We start from the raw sequence: 19,151 nt of genomic DNA on the forward strand, positions 1-19,151 counted from the left end.
GGGATGGAAGGAGAAATACAGTGTGTGTTCCACATAAATCTGTGAAGGCCAGAGGGAGGAGCAGCCGAATCAATAATCACACTACTGGAGACTAGCGTTCATCTCCCTGCCGCTTTTTGTGCCTCACAAACTGCAGCTCTCTGGAGACTGAAGTGAGCAGAATAAATGCTGCCCCTATGAACCCATCCTACAGCGTTGGCCCATGGTTAGCATGCAGACTGCGTCTTCCTCCTTCCTCACACCAGAGCACGTTCAGCGGGTAAAATAATCACCGCCGTTGTTTCTCACATTGTTTCAATTTTTTTATGTTTTAAACAAAGAACCGTTTTGAAATGAAGCAGAAAATGATCACATCAGTCTGCTCGTGTCAACACAATGACGCAATCACACACACAAAAAGCTGACTGCAATTTAGTCACTGTTGAAGACAAACGGTTATATTACAAAGCTGCTGGAGTAAAATATATATTCTTAAAACACAAACATGTGGCACCTGTTCCACTACTCATTAGCACAAATAACTATAATATACAGCAAACAATAATATTAAGGGAACTGTTGAATTCAAATACAAGACAAATACTATTATTTACTCTCAGACATCATACAGAGCGAAGAAAAAAAAAAACTCTGACATGGCCTGTTTAGTATTTAACAAAAATTCTTAATTATTTTAAAAAATAGGCATCCATAGATGGTAGTCTATCTGTCAATCTGCTGTTTTGTGATTGTTGGGAACAACATCATCTACCCAAATCTACCCACTTGTGATACCACAACCAGTTAGGGCCGAGCGTAAATGAATTTGAAGTGCACGCACAAAATAAAAAGTCCAAACTGGAACGCAGTGCAAACTAATTTCAATAACATGTATACTGCTTAGCAATGCAAAGTCCTTTGAAAATGACAATAATGCAACTTTTCATCTAATGCAAGTCGGAAACGGTCATTTCACAGTGAGCGTCTGGTTGTAGGTGTACAGCGTGTTTATGAAGGAGCGAGTGATTCGAGTCTTGTTTCTTCTTATCTACCTTTTCCTTTATGATAAAGCACAGCACCTGGTTCTGCCTGCACACAGACCACAAAGCACAACAATAAATGCATTCTTGGTTGTTGTTTGGGTTTGAAATCCATTGCACCCCACATTGCATCAGTTAGACAGTGAGAAATGTAACTAGTGTGCGCCCAGGTGGTAGAATACCTTCTTTGAGAATGTGTGTGCCGGTTGGTAAAGCTGATTATCGAACTATGCCAGCGCTTCCAGTCCTTTACACCGTCATCACCGTCACACAGAACGGCTCCCTCTCGCTTGGCTACAGCCAGGGTTATAAATATACATGTGTTTATCATCCTCGAGAGGCAAAGCACAACTAATCCCACCTCCATTCATTTTCATCTAGTGGTGTATAAATGAGAAGCTCTGTCTTATGTGCGTTTCTGCATTTGCATTAATGTGAGAGGAGGCATGATGCATCTCATTTATGACTCCCGAACTTCCTCAAAGGAAAGCTGTCGCAATTGACTGTGGGCGCGGGTGTGGGTGTCGCTCGTAGTAGAGAAATCTTTGGGGACGGAAACGTTTACAAAAAGAACAGTTTTCATATTTGGTTCTAAATCTTTTCAGTGTTTATGCATAGAACAGATTATGTCATAAGTCTAGTGAAATCTAGCGGGAATAAGACCCTTTGGTACATTTTGGGAAATGTGTTTAAATGGCAGGATTCCGGCAGATGTTTGCAAATCACATTCATCGCTCATGCGTGAAAAGCAGGGACAATAACAAGGAAGATTAGAAACAAAAAAAGAGAAAATATATGGGGAAGAGACTTCATTTATTACCAAATAAAGACAAGCTGCGTAAAACATGAAGATTAGCAGCAGATAGATGCAACTTTCATTTTCTAACATGATTCATTCTGATTTGAAATCACAGAAATACAATCAAACACTCAAATGTCTAATCCTCAGTAGTAGCCCAGTGGCTGTGGGGACAAATGACCATCTGTTTAGTCATGTGTTTGGGTCATTACATGGATTTCATTCATTTTTCACTGAGAGCAGATTGTGTCCGATCAGTTTGTCTCTTCCCATGAGCTCACATTTCCAAAATCACCATAAATCTAATACACAATATTTCGCTCAACTTATAAAAAATGTAGAAATAACATTTTACTAGAGCCAAGCTTCAGAGCTTTAATCCAAAATAGTGCCCAACTTTTCAAAACGGGCTCATTGCGGCTTGTTTGTGATAGTTTTGGTGACGTCTTTGAGTTTTGGTTCTTGTTTTCATTGTTATTCTAGTGGTGTTGAGTTTTTGTCTGCCCAGCGTTTCCCGTGTTCCTTCTGTCTCATCTGTCTGCTTTCTGTGTGGCATGTTTACTGTGAGTCTTGTCGCCTCCATGTTAAACAAGGTTTTTGTTTGTTTCCTGTTTGACTTTGATAGGTTTCTTCTGGCTGCTTCGTTTTATCTTGTGTCCTGATGTGATTTTTCTAGCTTGCATATTCTCCAGTTTTTAATTATATTCTTTGTGTTTGTGTGGTCACGTTTGTCCTCTGCTGTGATTTGTTAGTCAAACAGGCATGCACTCAAAACATTTTTTAGGGTGTGGAGACCAGTCAGTGAGCCAATGGCAAATTTCTGATCTCTAATTAATAGTGAGTATTTCCAGACTGGGTGGGGAGGTGTAGATTTATTTTATGCAGCAAAAGCCTGCTTGCAAATGCTAGCAGGTTGCTGTTGTTCCCCATAGTTTATATGGAAAATGCTGAATGTCAGAAAAAATACTCAACAAGTAGTTGTGAAAAGTGCGATCAAAACTGGAAATTTATACCGCTTACCTTCAAAGACAAAGTTTCACCTTTTGAAATGTATTGTTTGAAGTGGTAAGATAGAACTATTACTGTGAAGGTGCATGCTATCCGTTTCCATTTTGTGTGAACTTTTTTCATGTTTTATCTACAGCTTGAAGAGTAAAAAGGCTAAAAAGTCTGCAGCTTTCATGCAAACTACAGGCGACTGCAGCAATTTGCAAGAGATCTCACGGGGAGCTTTTTGGTGCAGAACCCAACTTGCAAATCATTTCGCCGGGCAGTGAGCTGACCTGTGAGAAGGTGTGAGGAGGTCGCTAACTGGTCACTAGGCCTGTGTGACTGAGGCCTTGTGCTTTTGCGATGTTTTTTCTTTTACAGACGTGGATCATAGTGACAGGCTTCAGCTGCAGTTTCTGAGACAAACTTTTTAATCAACAGTGAACTTCCTCCTGATCTCACTGGGTACAGATGCATTTTTTTTACTTTATTGCTCCCCAACTTTTGAAATCAGTCTATGATTCATGCCACATGCCGAAACATGAGCCAAATCTTTGATTGATTGATTGATTGATTGAATCTTTATTTTGAACATGTTAAAAAAGTACAACAACATAGAATTAAAAGAGACAAATAAACTAAGCAAAACAAAAAGAAAACGAGCAACCACAACTACAAATGTCTGTGAAGGTTCTCAGTCATCCAGGTCATCGTAGTCAAAGGAGCTTGCAAAGAAAAGCGTCTGGACTTCTTTAAGTTGCTTGAAGACGTTTCACCTCTCATTCGAGAGGCTTCTTCAGTTCTAAGGTCAAATGGTGGAGAGTCCCAGATATAACCCTAGTGGGAGTGTCCCCCCACAGAAGGACAAAAGGACCCCCTGATGATCCTCTAATCGCCTGAGCCAAGGTGTGGAACTGGGTGTGGGTCCCAATCAGCCAGAGTTTCGGGTGAGTTCATTGTGAAACCTGGCCCCACCTTATCATGCGAATTCCTGAGGTCAGATGGCCCAGGGTGTGAGTGGGCGTTAAGGCGTCTGGGAAGGGATCTCAAAACTGGATTATAGATGGCAGACCAACTCACCAACTCTCTGCCATCTATAATCCAGTTTTGAGATCCAGTTTTATATCTGGGACTCTCCACCATTTGACCTTAGAACTGAAGAAGCCTCTCGGATGAGAGGTGAAACGTCTTCAAGTAACTTAAAGAAGTCCAGACGCTTTTCTTTGCAAGCTCCTTTGACAACTACAAATAACTTTTATGTTCAAAAAGGAGCAGGAAGAAGCATGAGCTTATTTAATCCCACCCCTTTTCCACTATCTAGTAATCTATAGACTACAGAAATACCTCCTTGTCATGTCATGTGTATTTTAATTTTTTTTTAAATTCTTCTTCTTTTTTTTTTTTTAAAAAAAGGAAAAAAAAGAAAGAAAAATCTTTCAAACCTGACACTACGCTTTAAGCAATACACTCCCCAGTGTGTAGAAGACTGGAGGAAATTCACTTAAGCTTGCACGGATTCTATTTTTTTAATATTAGTAGTATTTTTGGAGACATTTAGTTGCAGATAATTATCTGTGAACGACCTAATGAACCCACATTAGTGCAGCAGGAAGCCATCGGACTCGTGTCATCAGCGTATTTAAAAATATGAGAAGAGGCTTGACATTCATTAGTGTAGAGTTTGTATAAAATCCAGTACTGGCCATTTTCGCTAATGAGAGGACACGGTGTCTCTGCTCACTAAAACGACAATGAAATTATTCATCCAAAAAAATGTTATTTAAATGTTACTTAAACAGATGACTTTGGGTTTGTACTCTCTCCAGTGTAGACACCAATCCCAACACAAAAAGAGCCTCAGTAACTATAAAAAATTAAAAATTGTTCACCTCTGCTGCGAAGCCATCTCTGATATCTATAAAGAAATGTATATGATATTCGTATGTTTCAGTGAGACTAGCTGTGCGTAAGACACCTCCACCCCCACCACCTGTACGCTTGGCGATCCGATCCCGGGCTGGAAACAGTCCCAAAGTATCCACTGAACCCCAGATTGCCCCTAGCGTGTGCATCATGTGAATGTTAGATAGAAAAATGTAGAAAAAAGTGCGTTTATGAATGTTTGTGTCGATAGATAGTTTTGTGTTTTTTTACTAATGAAATATCTGAAGGAATTATGAATTCATACTACCACTCAATATTTGTAGGAAACTTAATTATCTTTGCGCCTCAAACAAACACAGTGGTGAAATCTCAGGCAGCAGATTCCCCTTTGATGCCATGAGCTTGACGGCAAACTGATAACCAGACAAATCAAAGACAAATGAAAACTTTCTAGTTTTCAGACTCAGTAACATGTATAAACTCCTAAAAAAATCATCATAAAACACTCATTTGTGGAACAAGTTATAACTATGCACAACTTTTTAAATTTGAAGATAATCAAAAATCTCTTTGAAACACATTTGAGCTTTGAAAAAATACTAAAATGAAGCCTGTTTGCTTTTTGACTCAGCAGGGATGATTTTAAATAGGAGAAGCTGGGAATATTTTATATTGAAAGCCATATGGAATCCTAGAGTGCCTTATTGCGTTATATTGCATTATATGTTGACATTTCCCCATAAACTGACGTAGAAAAGGTACAAAATGGTGCGTAACATTTGACAAGAATGCAGGAAATGAAACGTCTGATGCTTGCAATAATCGGGGGGAGGGGGGTGTCTGGCCCTCTATTTTTCTACTCATCGATGCTCAGAAAACTACGCCAATGACTGTAAAGTTCACAAAAAAATATTGTGTATTCGTATTATATCACACCCATTATCAATCAGTAACTGTATTAAGCACCACAACAGTCTATCCTACCTTTCCTAAACACATGTTATGTATATTCTTACATATAAAGTATAATGAGAGATATTGATTTTGTGGATTATCTGTATTTTTTATTTTAAACTCATTTATTAATTTCTGACTTTGAGACACACCGGTGTGTCTACTGGTGTGTCTTTTCACAGTGTGGTCCAGCAGCCCCATAATGAGTCATTTCAACAGGTGATACCCCGTCCCACGATGTTTACAGTAGATCTTGCTCATCAGTAGATGAAAGGCACAGTCGTTTAAATGTATTTCCTGTGAATTTACACAAATCTTTTGTGTCACATCATGTGTCAGATAGGTGTTAAGCTGTTAACAGTTGAAAATTACTGGAGCAATTATTTATTCACACTTAAATGGGATCATCTGTATTTGTATAGCAACACACCTAACACCACTATTAGACTCGGCGCTCTCAACTTCAGCCTAGTACATCACTCCATCCGGTGTTTTGGCTGCAAACAGAAGCAGCTTCCCTTCTTTTGTCTACAAACAGCCTTTCGTTAACATTGGACTTATCTTAGAATCGTGTCAATCTGTCAGACTGTGCACTGCTTACTCTGGGCTTCTCTCTGGCTTAACTGCGATGCGCAAACAAGCACTGATGTCTGGACTTGCTGAAAAGCTCTGGTTTTGTCACCGCCTTGTTCACTGACTGAAACAGATGCTCGAGAACTTTGTTCTTCCCCTTCACAAGGCTTCCAGCTGGGAGCAGCATGTCGGATCAGCTCGCTATCTCAGCACTGTAACCTGTGTTCAATCACAGCTTATAGTGATGTATGAACAAGGGAGAGCTTTCCTTTACATCCACATCTATAATGAATTATGCACAATGATGGCAGCAGTGTGACATAAGACACCTCCTCTACTGGGTTTTGGTCCGTGAAAGGGTCAGACTACATTTTTGTGTTAACGACATGCTTTGCTTAAACACCCAAAAGCAAACCGTCAGGCTCAAATTTCTCTGAGCCAACTGCTGCTGTTGTTGGACATAAAACAATGTTTTAAAACAAACAGTACAGCTGAGGGTCTGTTACCCTCTCTGCATCACAGCTGATCTAGCCTAATTCATACCTATAGATGCATATCAGCTGAATGCGTAACACAATATTACGTGACAAAATTTGTATTCTTAGAACTTCTTTATGTACATTTGAGTCACCAGGACTTTTAAAGTTTCATGTGTGATCCTGAAATATCGATTCCTCCGATACCAATCATTTATGTTGTAGAATCGATTCTCACATCAAAATATCGATATTTTAGTGATTTAGGGTAAATTTGTAGTATCATTAACAGGAACACAGTGGAAAGAAACTATAACATTCAGATTGTCTACATTCAAAGGAACTACTTCCTCTTCCGCCTTTCATAGTCATGTGCAAAATACGGCTGTATAAATGTCTCGCGGCCCCTTGGCGTGCGCACTCACAACGATGGCTGAGCGTAATTGGAGTCATGTGCGGACGTATTTTACCTCCACAAACAGACGTCTCAGCTGCTGGAATTGGCTGGGCCGCGCTATGAATTCTGCGATATGGTTTTTCAATTTTGTTGTCCGGGTGGAAAATCGGGAGAAATTCGGGAGAATGGTGGCTCCGGGAGATTTTCAGGAGGGGCACTGAAATTCGGGTTTCTCCCGGAAAAATCGGGAGGGTTGGCATGTATGGTTGTGGCAAGATTAACCTTGTCAAACATCTCAGAGTAAATCATGTCACAGAATATGACGAGCTTATGTTGAGGCGAACGGAAGAGGAGGAGAGGGACAGGTGCTGCTAGGGCGAGACAGACGTCTCTCACGGAGTCCTTTAGTGCTGCAGGCAGGCAATGTGTTTTTTTTATTTCTATATGATGAACTCTGCATTATTAAGTGATAAGAACAAGAAATCTGACGTCCTGTAATCATTATGATGCTATAATTTGAGATACAATAAATAAAATAAGTATTGGAATCGGATCAGTATCGTCGATACCACCCTGAATATTACTTGGTATCAGTGGTATCGCACATCACTAATGTGTGTTTATGTTTTCCAGATTCTTCTGTGGGGACGAGTCGCCCTGGCAACCAACCAGCAGACATTTAAACCCAAACCATGATCAATACCTGACCCTAATCAAATCAATTTTATTGTCTAAACCTCACCAAATATGTTTTTGAAATTAATAATATATCAAAAATAACACAAATGAAGTCTGTGAGGTCTATTTGGGTGAACATTTTTCATTTAATACTTGAAATTTTGCCATTAGAACTTGAGTTCAGTCCACATAAAAAATAATGATATATAATTAATGTTTTATCCAAATTGTAGCAGATGTCTGTGCATGTCTCTATTTAGGTTTGGTAGGTAACACCTGACTAAATGATCACACCAAAATAAAGATTTTTGTGCTACTTGTCTTCATGATTAAAAAAACTAAAACTAAAAAAACAGATGCAATGATGAAGCACAATAATGCTAACATCCAAATCATTTATATAAGGTCAGTTTTCCCAGTACATTAAAGCAGATGAGTCAGTAACTTTCTTACCCTCCTTTGTGTATGTCAGCAGACGGAGGCCTCTTATTGGCAGTCCCATCCTGGTGCACCTTCTTATCCAGTGACAGCGACAATGGAGCGTCTCGCACAGGCAGCCCCAACGCCAGCGTCTCCTTAGTAACAGAGACCGCCTCATCGCCAGTTCGACCCATGTGCTTCTTGGCATAGTCGAAGCCCTGGACAGGCTGTTGGGGGGGAAAAGGACAACACATAATGTTTGAATTTGCACAGTCAAAGCTAATCCAGCTTTTAGCACAATCCAGTCAGGAGTTTTTGGATTGATGGACCAAAAGCAACTTGAGATATGAAAACAAACATCGACTGTAGAGCACATGCAAAGACATCAAAAAAGGCAATGCAACCGTTTCTGATATGCTGTACATGGCAGACGCTGATGAGAGGGAAATATTGGAAGTCAGTTTACTTTAAAACTCACAAAAAATGAACAATGAACAATATATCAGCCACAAAATGTGCAGATCTTGCATGAATGAAAAGAGCACTTGACACCAAAAGAATAACTGAAGAATCAAAAGCGCGAGGCAGGATTTCTTGCAGAATTTAACATCAGAGTTTTCCCATTTACATTATTGGTAAGCTAGTTTTCAGTTTAATCATATATGTTATACTGATGCATTTCAACAAGCAAACAAATAGAGCCAATAGCCAGCTGAAGCATATTAGCCAATTGTGTTGTGCGCATGCATGCATACAGCTAATGTTCACGACAGTTTCAGCTGTGTGGTGGCAGATGTCTTTTCTGCCTGTTGCCATAGTAAAGACGTAAATACATCCGCACTTTTTATTGTCTTTGCCTACTGTTTTGTGACATCAGTTGCCCATTGTTGCATTGTTCAGTGCACAACACCTTTTATCCTGATATAAGCACTCTGGATTGAGCGGTAATTGAAGCCATAACGTTGGGTAACACACTTACAGCAGAAGCAAAAGCTTAAAGTTTAATTTGGTGAGTCACCACACTTTAGAAAAGCTCATTGGATTTGACAGGCAATACCATACGTACAGTTTTTATGGCATGCCACAGAAATTAAAGTTAAGGCTCCTTCTTTTACTGATAAGAGCTACTTAGCGACACATATAGAATTTTACTTTGTAAACATTTGCCAACTATTCGCAAAGTCTAACACTTGGATAGACTTGCTGCGCATTTGGCACCAAATCCAACCTTTTGAAGGCAAACCATTTCTCACTCACCATCGATAACTCCACAGTTTTCCCTTCTCCTCAGGTTAAGAGCCTTGGTGTCATCCTAGACAGTTCACTTTCCTATAAATCTCACATCAGTAATCTCACCCGTTCTGCCTACTTCCATCTACGTAACATTAACAGATTGCTTCCTTCTCTTTCCACCCAGTCTACGTCCATTCTTGTCCACAGTCGTGTTACCTCCCGTATTGACTACTGCAATTCTCTTTTGCATGGTCTCCCCCAAAAATCCCTCCATAAGCTTCAACTGGTTCAGAACTCTGCTGCTCGCATTATCACCAGAACCCCCTCCTACCAGCACATCACCCCTGTTCTTCAAGAACTTCACTGGCTCCCTGTGAAAGTCCGGATAATTTTCAAACTTCTTCTGCTCACCTTCAAGGCCATTCATAACCTCGCTCCTCCTTACCTTTCTGACCGGTTAACCACCACCTGTTCTGCCCGTTCACTTCGTTCTTCTTCTTCTATCCAGCTTGCTGTACCTTCCTTCCGCCTCACCACCATGGGAAGCAGAGCTTTCAGCTGCTCTGCTCCCAGGCTGTGGAGCTCTCTGCCCCCAGAAATAAGAAACACTGGTTCTCTCCCCCAGTTTAAATCCCAACTCAAAACTCATCTGTTTAAATCTGCATATTCACTGTGAATCCACTGTTTGTTAATTTTATCTTGTGCTTTTATTTTATTGTTCTTATTCTGCCATTGTTTTACTAAGTGTTTTATCCTATTGTAAAGTGTCCTTGGGTGACTTGAAAGGTGCTCATAAATAAAAATTATTATTATTATTATTATTATGTTCTATGTAGGGCTCTGGCTATGACAGCAAAAACAAGTTTTTTGAATGTTTCCTTGTTGTCGTTTGCCTTCAGTTTCTGAGCCTTGCACAGGATCCAAAAACTCCCTGTGGGGTTTTAATTTTAAATCTTGAATTCCCACTCAATACTGCCGCTACGAGAATGTAACCTTAAGCTTTGATCCATGAGTTTGTTTGGTTTTTTTGGTTGTTTTTTTTATAGACAGCTCATCATGCAATAAGCCCAATAGCAGTACCAGCTGGATTTCTGTGGCACATACACACCTATCACATGCCTGGTGTAGCCATTTCCAGTGATTAAAGCAGAAGCATAATGCTGCAGCTTCAACTCTATTATTGATACAGTCTATTCCCTGGGTTTGTGTGTTTCTATACTTTTTTTTTTATCCGTTTAAAACCTTCTGTTTCACAAGCTGCTTAAATGTAAATGTGTGTTTATTATGTTTTTCTTTTCAGATTTAACCTCTGTGAATAGATATGTCAGTAAACACCATGAACGCCAGCGACGGGACTGCCTTTGTTTGACTGGACTGATAGATGAAAGACTTCCACTCACTTTTCAATTCATAAAACATTTTGAGTCCGCTGTCACCCTGAGCTTTTCACGCTAGCTGCAGCACTGAACAACCTGATGTGGGTGAACAGCGCTCAGAGTTCTACCAGCTGACACGACATGGTCTCCGGAATACTAAAGAAACATTTCCAGATAAGTGTTGCTTCTATTTCAGATAAAAGTAATTGAATGGACATCCCTCCCTGAACCTTTTTCTTTTTTATCAGTCTCCAAACACCAGAGCTGGCATAATGAAAAGTTGAAAAATAAATAAATAAAAAAAGATTAACAGCACCTTTGAAGTCAGGGGTTTTGGCATAAAGAGACAGAACATAAAAAGAGGCGGCAGCAAAAGCAGTCTGAAAAGCCTCCGAGGCCTGGACGCAATCTTTGTATTCAAATTAAGAAAAAGCGTTTAGCGCGCAGGAGTGAAAAAAATAAAGCGTGGGGGGGAGAGAACATTTCAATTTAGGTTACACAACCAAGTAGATGAAACCCAGATTTAAAAATAATAATAAAAATTGCCGCCTCTTTTCTATTTCGAGCAGCTCTAAAATGGGACGTCTAATGCATTTGATGATGCATGCTAAATTCTCAGTGCGTGTGAGGTTAGGCAACGCGTGCATCCAGCTGACGGCGTTGTTAATAATTCATCAGTCATACACACCGCTGTACCGTCAGCGAGCTCCGACACACGTGGCTGCAGACGTGGATGAGTGCCGGGGAAAGTGATAGGAGCTCGGATGGAGACGGAAAGCGAGCGGTACACCGTAGGCCCTCTCGCCATGCCATAAATATATATGGATTGAGTCCATCTTTACACGCATAGTCTACCAACTGAATTGATATATGTTGACAGTTGCTGACTCTTTCATGTGAAAGACCTATGGAGAGTGCGAACACTCATTTGCCTATAACCTATGAGGAGAAAAGAAAGGGCAACGTGCAAGGTAGGAGCACGAGGTGTGCTGTTGCAAATATGTCCTTCCACCAGTATGCATGTGGATTATCACAGCACAGGCATAAGGTTTCGTGCCACGGGTGCTGAAATGGCACTGAACTGCAGGTGATGGGTAAAGTCGTGCATGGAGACAGTATGAATTCTCAGAAATGACAAAGCCGAGGGGATGTAACCTTGAAAAGCAGGCTGACATTTCACCGCTCACATTTGACTGCACTGCCTCATGATCGTTCTTTCTCTCTGTTCTTTTCACTTCCACACATCTGTCTTTTCAAATTGTCTCTGCCCTCTCTTCCTTTCCAGACTTTCTCTTTTCCCGTTCTCCCTGCCTTGTCATCTCGCTCCCTCGTTCCCTACGTCCACTGACAGTGTGTTGACTTAACAAATGGCCGTCTTTCATCTTACGCGAGCGGCCCGGTTTAATGAAGACTTGAAGCCCGGGCTATGGGGTGATCTTCTGATCTCTCTGTCAGAGATGGATGGTGTTTTTCCTCCACATCCATTTAGAACAGCACCAGAAGAAAGAAGGCGAGGAGAGAGAGGAGGACAGCAGCAAGAAGTCCGGGATTTCTTCCACTTGAGGATGTCATATGAAGTCACTCTGAGCACGACTCTGTGGCACCACCAGATTATCCTCCCTTTTTTCCCTTCAGTATCACACAGATGCCTCTCCTCTTGTCTAATTTTAACTCAGAGCAATACCCAACAGCAGCTTGATGAGGTGCAGCAGATGGATGAGATATGCTCTTTTTTTCCCCCTGTGGCCATATTGATTTAAATTCAGCTCCAGCAGGGCTGATGGCGGAAGCACAGCCAAGAGATGCGCTTAAAAAAAAAAAAAAAGACTATTTTTTTTATTATGTATCTAAAGTAAGGCTTGATTGCACATCAACAAGGTGCTGCAGCGGTTAGATAAACTCCTTCTGGGGCCAGTTGAGGCATGATGCAGCAAAATGCAAAATACCTTCAGTCCTTTAAATGGCAGCCACTGCATTGTGCACTCACTGAACACCTTACAAATGAAAAATGGATTTCTTCTACTTTCGCTGATTCCACCTCTATTGTACTCCACATGGAGGCCAGCTATCTGAGGCTTTCATGCGTATACAAGGCGGCACCGAGGGAGGAAAAGCCATTTTGAAGAATGTTCCTGCTGCACGGCAGAGTGATAAAGTGAGGAGGAAGCAGCAGAATCCCTCTTTAATGCTTAAACACACATGCAGACCTAATATAAGTCAAAGTATTGATCGGCAGCTTTAGCTTGTCCTGCACAGCGTGGGAATAGTTCACGCACACATGCGCACGCGGGCACGGTTGCACGCAGGAGGTCAACTTGATGGAGTCTGCTTGGTATTCAGATGACTTAACAGAACACACGCGCAAGCTAGCATAAGACACAGACTCCGTTTACGCCTGAAATTTGTATGAGATTTATATCTGCATGTCCCGTGGAGGAAAATTCAAGATGTATACACAAGCATTAAAATTAGAATGTTGTAGAAAAAAATGAAATGACAACATTGGATCGATCTGCAAGGTGTGACCTCAAATCCAGCCAGTAACTTCTAATCAGCTCTTCTGCTTCTTCTTGAAAATTGAGAATTAAACATTTTCAAGCTAAATTAATCAAATTAAGCAGTCGTCTTCTAGCATTTCAGTCTTTTTACTTTATAACTGCCTTTTGTGTTTTTCTTTTTCCCCACTGTAGCTCAGCAAGAAAACACTTCCTATGAGGAAACACACTGAGGGAATTTGGTGCTACAATAACTCACTCTGCAGGACTGGCTAGGCTGTTAATCTCAGTAATGCGTACCGTGCTTTATGCTCCTTTTGGACTCTAATGGGGACTATAATTTTCAAAATGAACATCTTATTGTATTTAGTAAGACTTGAAACTAGCGACTGAGATCATGAAGTCATTACAAAAGTGCTCACTGAGGTAAACAAGGGAGACTTAAGACTTTCATACAAGTGGGGGTCTTTCGTTGCAACCAGAATCCTCACCCTCTCCAGGCCATTAGACAGAATGCAGGGTTAGGACACCGGTATAACATCTGGGATGTTAGCTTTGGGTGGTGAGAAACAAATCAAACTGTATATACCAGAGAAACTAAACAGCTGACTCCTCAAAGTGCAATAAAATTATGAACAAGGCACCCGACTTTAAGTAATGAAATAACTGATGAGTTAAAATATTCCACCTTGATTACATCTCATTAAAGTTATTGAAATTCCAACTGTTTTTTGGAACAGTCTATATAAGCGTGTATTTTTGCTGTAAAGCTGGGCAGATTGTGGACCCTCGAGTTGCCATTTAAAGACCTTCAGTTTTTGGCAACCCGGAGGTTGCTGCTTGATTGCACAGAACAAACACTGCACGCCATTCCCACTCTCTTTTTTATCGTTTCTTCTAACATCTGGCCCTTCTTATGTAAGCAACAAAAAAAAAAGATTTAAAAAAAACACCAGCCAGTACTGAATGTGGACTGGTCAGTATACATGCCGCCATGAGAATAATTTAAAAAGACCAAAATTAACTGAAAGTCTCTAACTTCAGTTTTCAGCTCCCAAACCTAACTCCTGTTAAATATTTATCTGATTTATTGAATGCACATCTTGCTCGGGTTTGGGAGAGAGTAAATACAGTGGTTGTAGCTTCACGGCGCCACTTCTAAAACCTCATATTTTGGGCCTCTTTAATATTTCATGCGCTCTCTTGTGAAACACAACATTAAATGTTTGCAAACAGTTACTAAAGCAAACAAACCTTGAAGCTGGAAAATTTGAATGTTAATATATAATACTAAAAGAAGTGGAAAACACTCAAACCCAACACGTACATGTGTTTTCCGAGGAGTCTACACATACTAGCTCCGTGTCCGACCAAAGACATCCCGCCTACCCCTGCATGCATCGTTCCCGCGGCTCGCTTTGCATCTTGAGGGATGAGGATGAGAAAGGCTGGACCAAAATAACCCTGATATGTTCCACCGCAGTAACACTAACCACACCGATGGCCTCTGCACAGTTCTTTGTCATTTAAGGCATTTTAAGCATCTTTATCTGTTGGCTCTGTTGCTGCTCTGCTTTGAGTTCATGATCATATCATTTAGTGAAAAAACCACATATAAAAAAGGGAATGGGTTGGAGGTCTGTGTGCAGGGATCCTGCTGTGCCACTGCAGAACGTGAGCAGGATAAAACAACCGGTCTGAAAGGGAATGGCAATAGCAAATAAGCCAAGGCTGATGAACCAAGCTTGTGTCACTCTTTATGAATGCTACAAAAATAAAACTAGATCGATTTGGTTCGCAGATGTTGAGCTTCATTTTTGCAATTCAAATTTATGGGCCCCGGTTAAAAATGGATTCTTCTTCAGGCCAATAGTATTGAGCTCATTTGGCTGTTTTTATGAGCCAGCATTTTATCAGCCTATCAACTCAAACCTAAACATTTTAAATCTCACCGAGCATGCTTTAGATATTTCTTCACCTGCTCTCAATGCTCCCCCTTCCAATTTCCTATTGATCTCTCGTAGCCAATGAGAATGGTGGAAAAAGTGATGTCCACAGAACAGCAGCCGCATGCAAGAATTTACCCGGCAACAAGGACACACAGAACACAGAGTGATAAGCAGCCGACAAAGCAGTTCAAGCAACTGTTCAAACCCTATTACTTAAAGAGAAGAACAGCAACTCATTCATTCATCCACTGACTCTATCAGTCAGCTAAACACCTTTCAGGCGTCTTAGTGAATACCTGGTGGTGGTAACTGCCCTCCCTTCGATATGAAGTCTAAACAGGGAAGAGAGGGAAATGGTCAGGAAAGGGTTATTATAGAATAGAATAGAATAGAATAGAATAGAATAGAATACAGGTGGATAGGGGAGGAAGGAATGCATCAAATGTTCCGGTTTTGGCCATCACTCTAATCTGGGTTAATAAGGCTGTATTCACCGAGTTCAGAATGAACAAGAGTAGCAAAACAATCAAAGTAGGATACTTCTGACATGCCTACCATGTCGAGCTATAAAAAAAAATGTGGATTTCAATTTAAGAAAATATGTTGGACACCTTTTTAAGTGAAAGATCACTTAACACCTGATGCTATGGTGAGTTTTACCCGCAGCAAGAACATTAAATGTGTGAAAAAAGGAATTTTAGCTCATCTCCCTTTAACGTGGCAGTCTGCTTTATTATGGACTGTCCATGGAAGGTAGCTGGGTGGGGCTTTGCACTTACACCCAGATATGTGTGCCTGAGATGACCATTGTAGGGATATCAGCTCCCTTTGATATCATAAAGAGCAAAGAGTAGGAAAAATTATAAACCAAGGTTATTCAAACCTATTTGGTTGGAAAAGCAACAATAAAAGGCAAACTTTGACACTTTCCCTCCACCTAACACAGTTTACAAACCCCTGGAAACTGTACTTATGTGCCACATATGTACCACTTTATAACAACATTATAGGCAAATGAAGATTTAGTTTTATCCAATAAAGTGTTTTTTCTCATGTCTTACTATTTGGTGGGTACAGAAGTTTTAGAATTGAATTTATGGCCAACGCTCTATGATGAAATATCTGTAATCAGTCAGCGTTATCCTTTAATGTGCACATCCGTAGCCGACTGTGGTGCAAACGGGCTGCAATCAATTCAAATAATGGAAATTATCTGCAGGCTTTTCCAGCAACTCAGTGAGTCACTTCGCTTTGTTTTGGGCTGTGAAATGTGAACATGGTTCACGTGGATTTACAACCAGCCACATCCCGTAAGTCAAGTCAATGCATGTGCTGGAGTGGAGACCTAATGATGATATCGAATTTGAACTTAAAGGCGATCAAATTCTGAACAACCCTGCAAGAATTTTCTGAAGAAATAAGGCTGGCAGGCTCGCTGCTTGTTTAGCACTTAACTGACTGCAGTGATACCAGCAGCTGTTGTTCTGGCATCATGTGCTGCACGGTGTCAACCTGACCCGATCAAACCCAGCTGGTAGCAATCCATAACAAACATGCCCACTGCAAATGATTGACTTTTACTTAACCTCACATTGGCTCATGTTGGCTGAATGCTATTGTTGTGAAAGGGCCAACATTACCCTAAGGTCCACTTCCAGCACAACAGGGCCTGCCCATTTCCTTTTGGTCATTTGGTCTTTGCAGCATGCATGATTAGCAGTAACCATGGGCTATTGGGCAGTGAGAAAACAAATGAGTAATTCCGGGACAGATGGGATTCATTTTTCTGACCTGAAGGAACGGCTTAACACACTCGTTACTCTGCGCAGTTTGTCACTCATAACAGGGTTATGTAATATTTTAGAAGATCCTATTTCTGGTATTGGGATTTGCTAAAGTGAAGCAATGATATTTAGAGATTTTAGGTTAATTATTTTATTCCTCTTCTGCTCTAAATACTGCAACAGTTGAGCTGCAGTATTTATAGCAAGAGGGGAGAAAGGAGCAGAAAAAGCAGCAAAGGGAGAGAAAACGTGGACAGACACAAACGGCAGGAGAAAGGGATAAAATCTTACCTTGGATCGAGTTTTAAAGGTCCTGAAGGCGCCCGTTTTAAAAAGGACCCTGTTTCTCTTACACAGAATGAAGGCCACCATCCCAATCACCACCATCAATAAGAAGAGAGGCGTCAGAACGGCCATGATCCACAGGTTGCTGGGCGGTGTCTTTACCACAGCTGCACACGAACACAAATGGGTTCAGTCATTAAAAACAATACACTGTATAACAAGTTAATTAAATATCTTTACAAGAGCTTATTAGGCAAACTGATTCAGGCGGTTTTCCCACATGCCTCATTAACAATCTCTTTTCCACCTCCATGTTTTTCTTCTTGGACTTCACTAGCAAGGCTTTGCATGATTCACAGCTCAAAATATGCTGGACATTGATGCTAAGCCGCTGCCTGAAACAAGGCAACATCTGATTGGCTCCTTAGCACAAGTAAAACAATTTAAACAGCAGGTGGGTGTGGCTTCTGCATAAGACCCAGAGGTTTTAAGAGAGAGAGACGTGGCACTGGATTAAAATCACACAGTCAATGCTGTCTGCCAGAGATGAGCATATTAAAGACATCACTACTCTATGACGTCATAAAAAGCCAGGAGTATAAAAAGCTGTGGGAAAATAAAGTGTGTAGAGAGTCTGAAGCCTGAGCTTTTAGATGACAGGGATTGCTTGTTTTGAATGTATATCCAATATCAAAATCAGGCAACAACTTGAAGTTCACCAGAGTTTTGAACTAGGCAAGGCAAGTTTATTTGTATAGCACAATTCAACAACAAGGTGATTCAAAGTGCTTTACAGAGACATTAGAAACAAAAACAAATAAAAAGCATGATTTAAAATTGAGTAAAACAAGCAAACAAACAAACTAACTAATTAACAAACAGACAAACAAACAAACAAACAAAACAGTATATAAAATCAAAACAGATAAAATCAGAACAGTAGATAAAATCAGTAGTTAAAATGTAAGTTTTGGAATTTAAGCTTAAAAGTGTGGATTTGGTGCTTTATTCAAATGCAGCTGAGAACAGGTGAGTCTTCAACCTGGATTTAAATAAACTGAGTGTTTCAGCTGATCTGAACTAATAATAATAACTAATAACGTATTTCTCTGAGCTTCTCTTCAACACATGAGTTTACCAAAGTGATGCATCGCCATTACAAGAATTAATGTAGATGGTTTCCACTGAGGCCATGAAAGCAAAGCAAATGAATTTTGCAGGAACACTGTGTTCAGCTCCCTGCACAAACACTGTGTGGAGGAGCTGTGAAGGGCACGCGTGGTTGTTGGTGTCTTTCCAGTTTCTGTATAACTCAGAGGGAGAAAAGGTAAGGGGGAACATTTTGTCTTCTCCAGCACATACAATACGAACAGTAGTTACTCAAAGAAAACTGACCTGAAAAGCATATCTAACTACAGCGTCCTCTTAATTTAGAAAATCCTGTTATTTCTATTTCATTCAAAGCTCTTTTAGATGCACTGAGTATAACTGAAAGTTAATTTAAACCCAAATGTCAAAGTAAGCCAACACTGCTGTGCCCAAGTTTAGCAGATCTCTCCTGAAGAGGAATGTTTTAGCAGTGTGGGGTCTCTACAACTGCTACTGAATGAGAAATGTGCTCTGTGAGTTGATTCTGCATCTATAATATCTCACACGGACAAGATTTGTGTTAATATTCAAAGAAAAAAAAAGGTCCACGTACTTCATTGCTCCTATTTTTATGCTAATTAATTCTAAATCCTAGGCTAAAATCTGCAAGTGTTCGAACAAATGGGAACAGATCTTTTTTACACCAGACATTTTGACTTGTCACAGCAGGAAAAGCACTTAATGAAACAT

At 40.4% G+C, this 19,151-nt stretch overlaps 1 protein-coding gene across 3 annotated transcripts in view; it reads right to left on the reverse strand.

Annotated features, from left to right (window-relative positions):
• The window catches only part of kiaa1549la (KIAA1549-like a), a 132,407-nt gene that overhangs the window by 37,922 nt on the left and 75,334 nt on the right, over window positions 1–19,151 (reverse strand). For all 3 annotated transcript variants that reach the window (XR_014874855.1, XM_085164745.1, XM_085164744.1), the window contains exons 11-13: window positions 17,319–17,479; window positions 15,540–15,575; window positions 8,224–8,417 (exon numbers count right to left, since the gene is read on the reverse strand). Coding sequence is in view for 2 of the 3 variants with exons in the window: in XM_085164745.1 (XP_085020871.1) it covers window positions 8,224–8,417; window positions 15,540–15,575; window positions 17,319–17,479 (391 nt within the window). In the remaining variant the exon portion in view is untranslated. The remainder of the gene's footprint in view (window positions 1–8,223; window positions 8,418–15,539; window positions 15,576–17,318; window positions 17,480–19,151) is intronic.

The sequence above is a fragment of the Neolamprologus multifasciatus genome, chromosome 7, assembly GCF_963576455.1.
Source record: "Neolamprologus multifasciatus chromosome 7, fNeoMul1.2, whole genome shotgun sequence".
Classification (NCBI taxonomy): Eukaryota; Metazoa; Chordata; class Actinopteri; order Cichliformes; family Cichlidae; genus Neolamprologus; species Neolamprologus multifasciatus.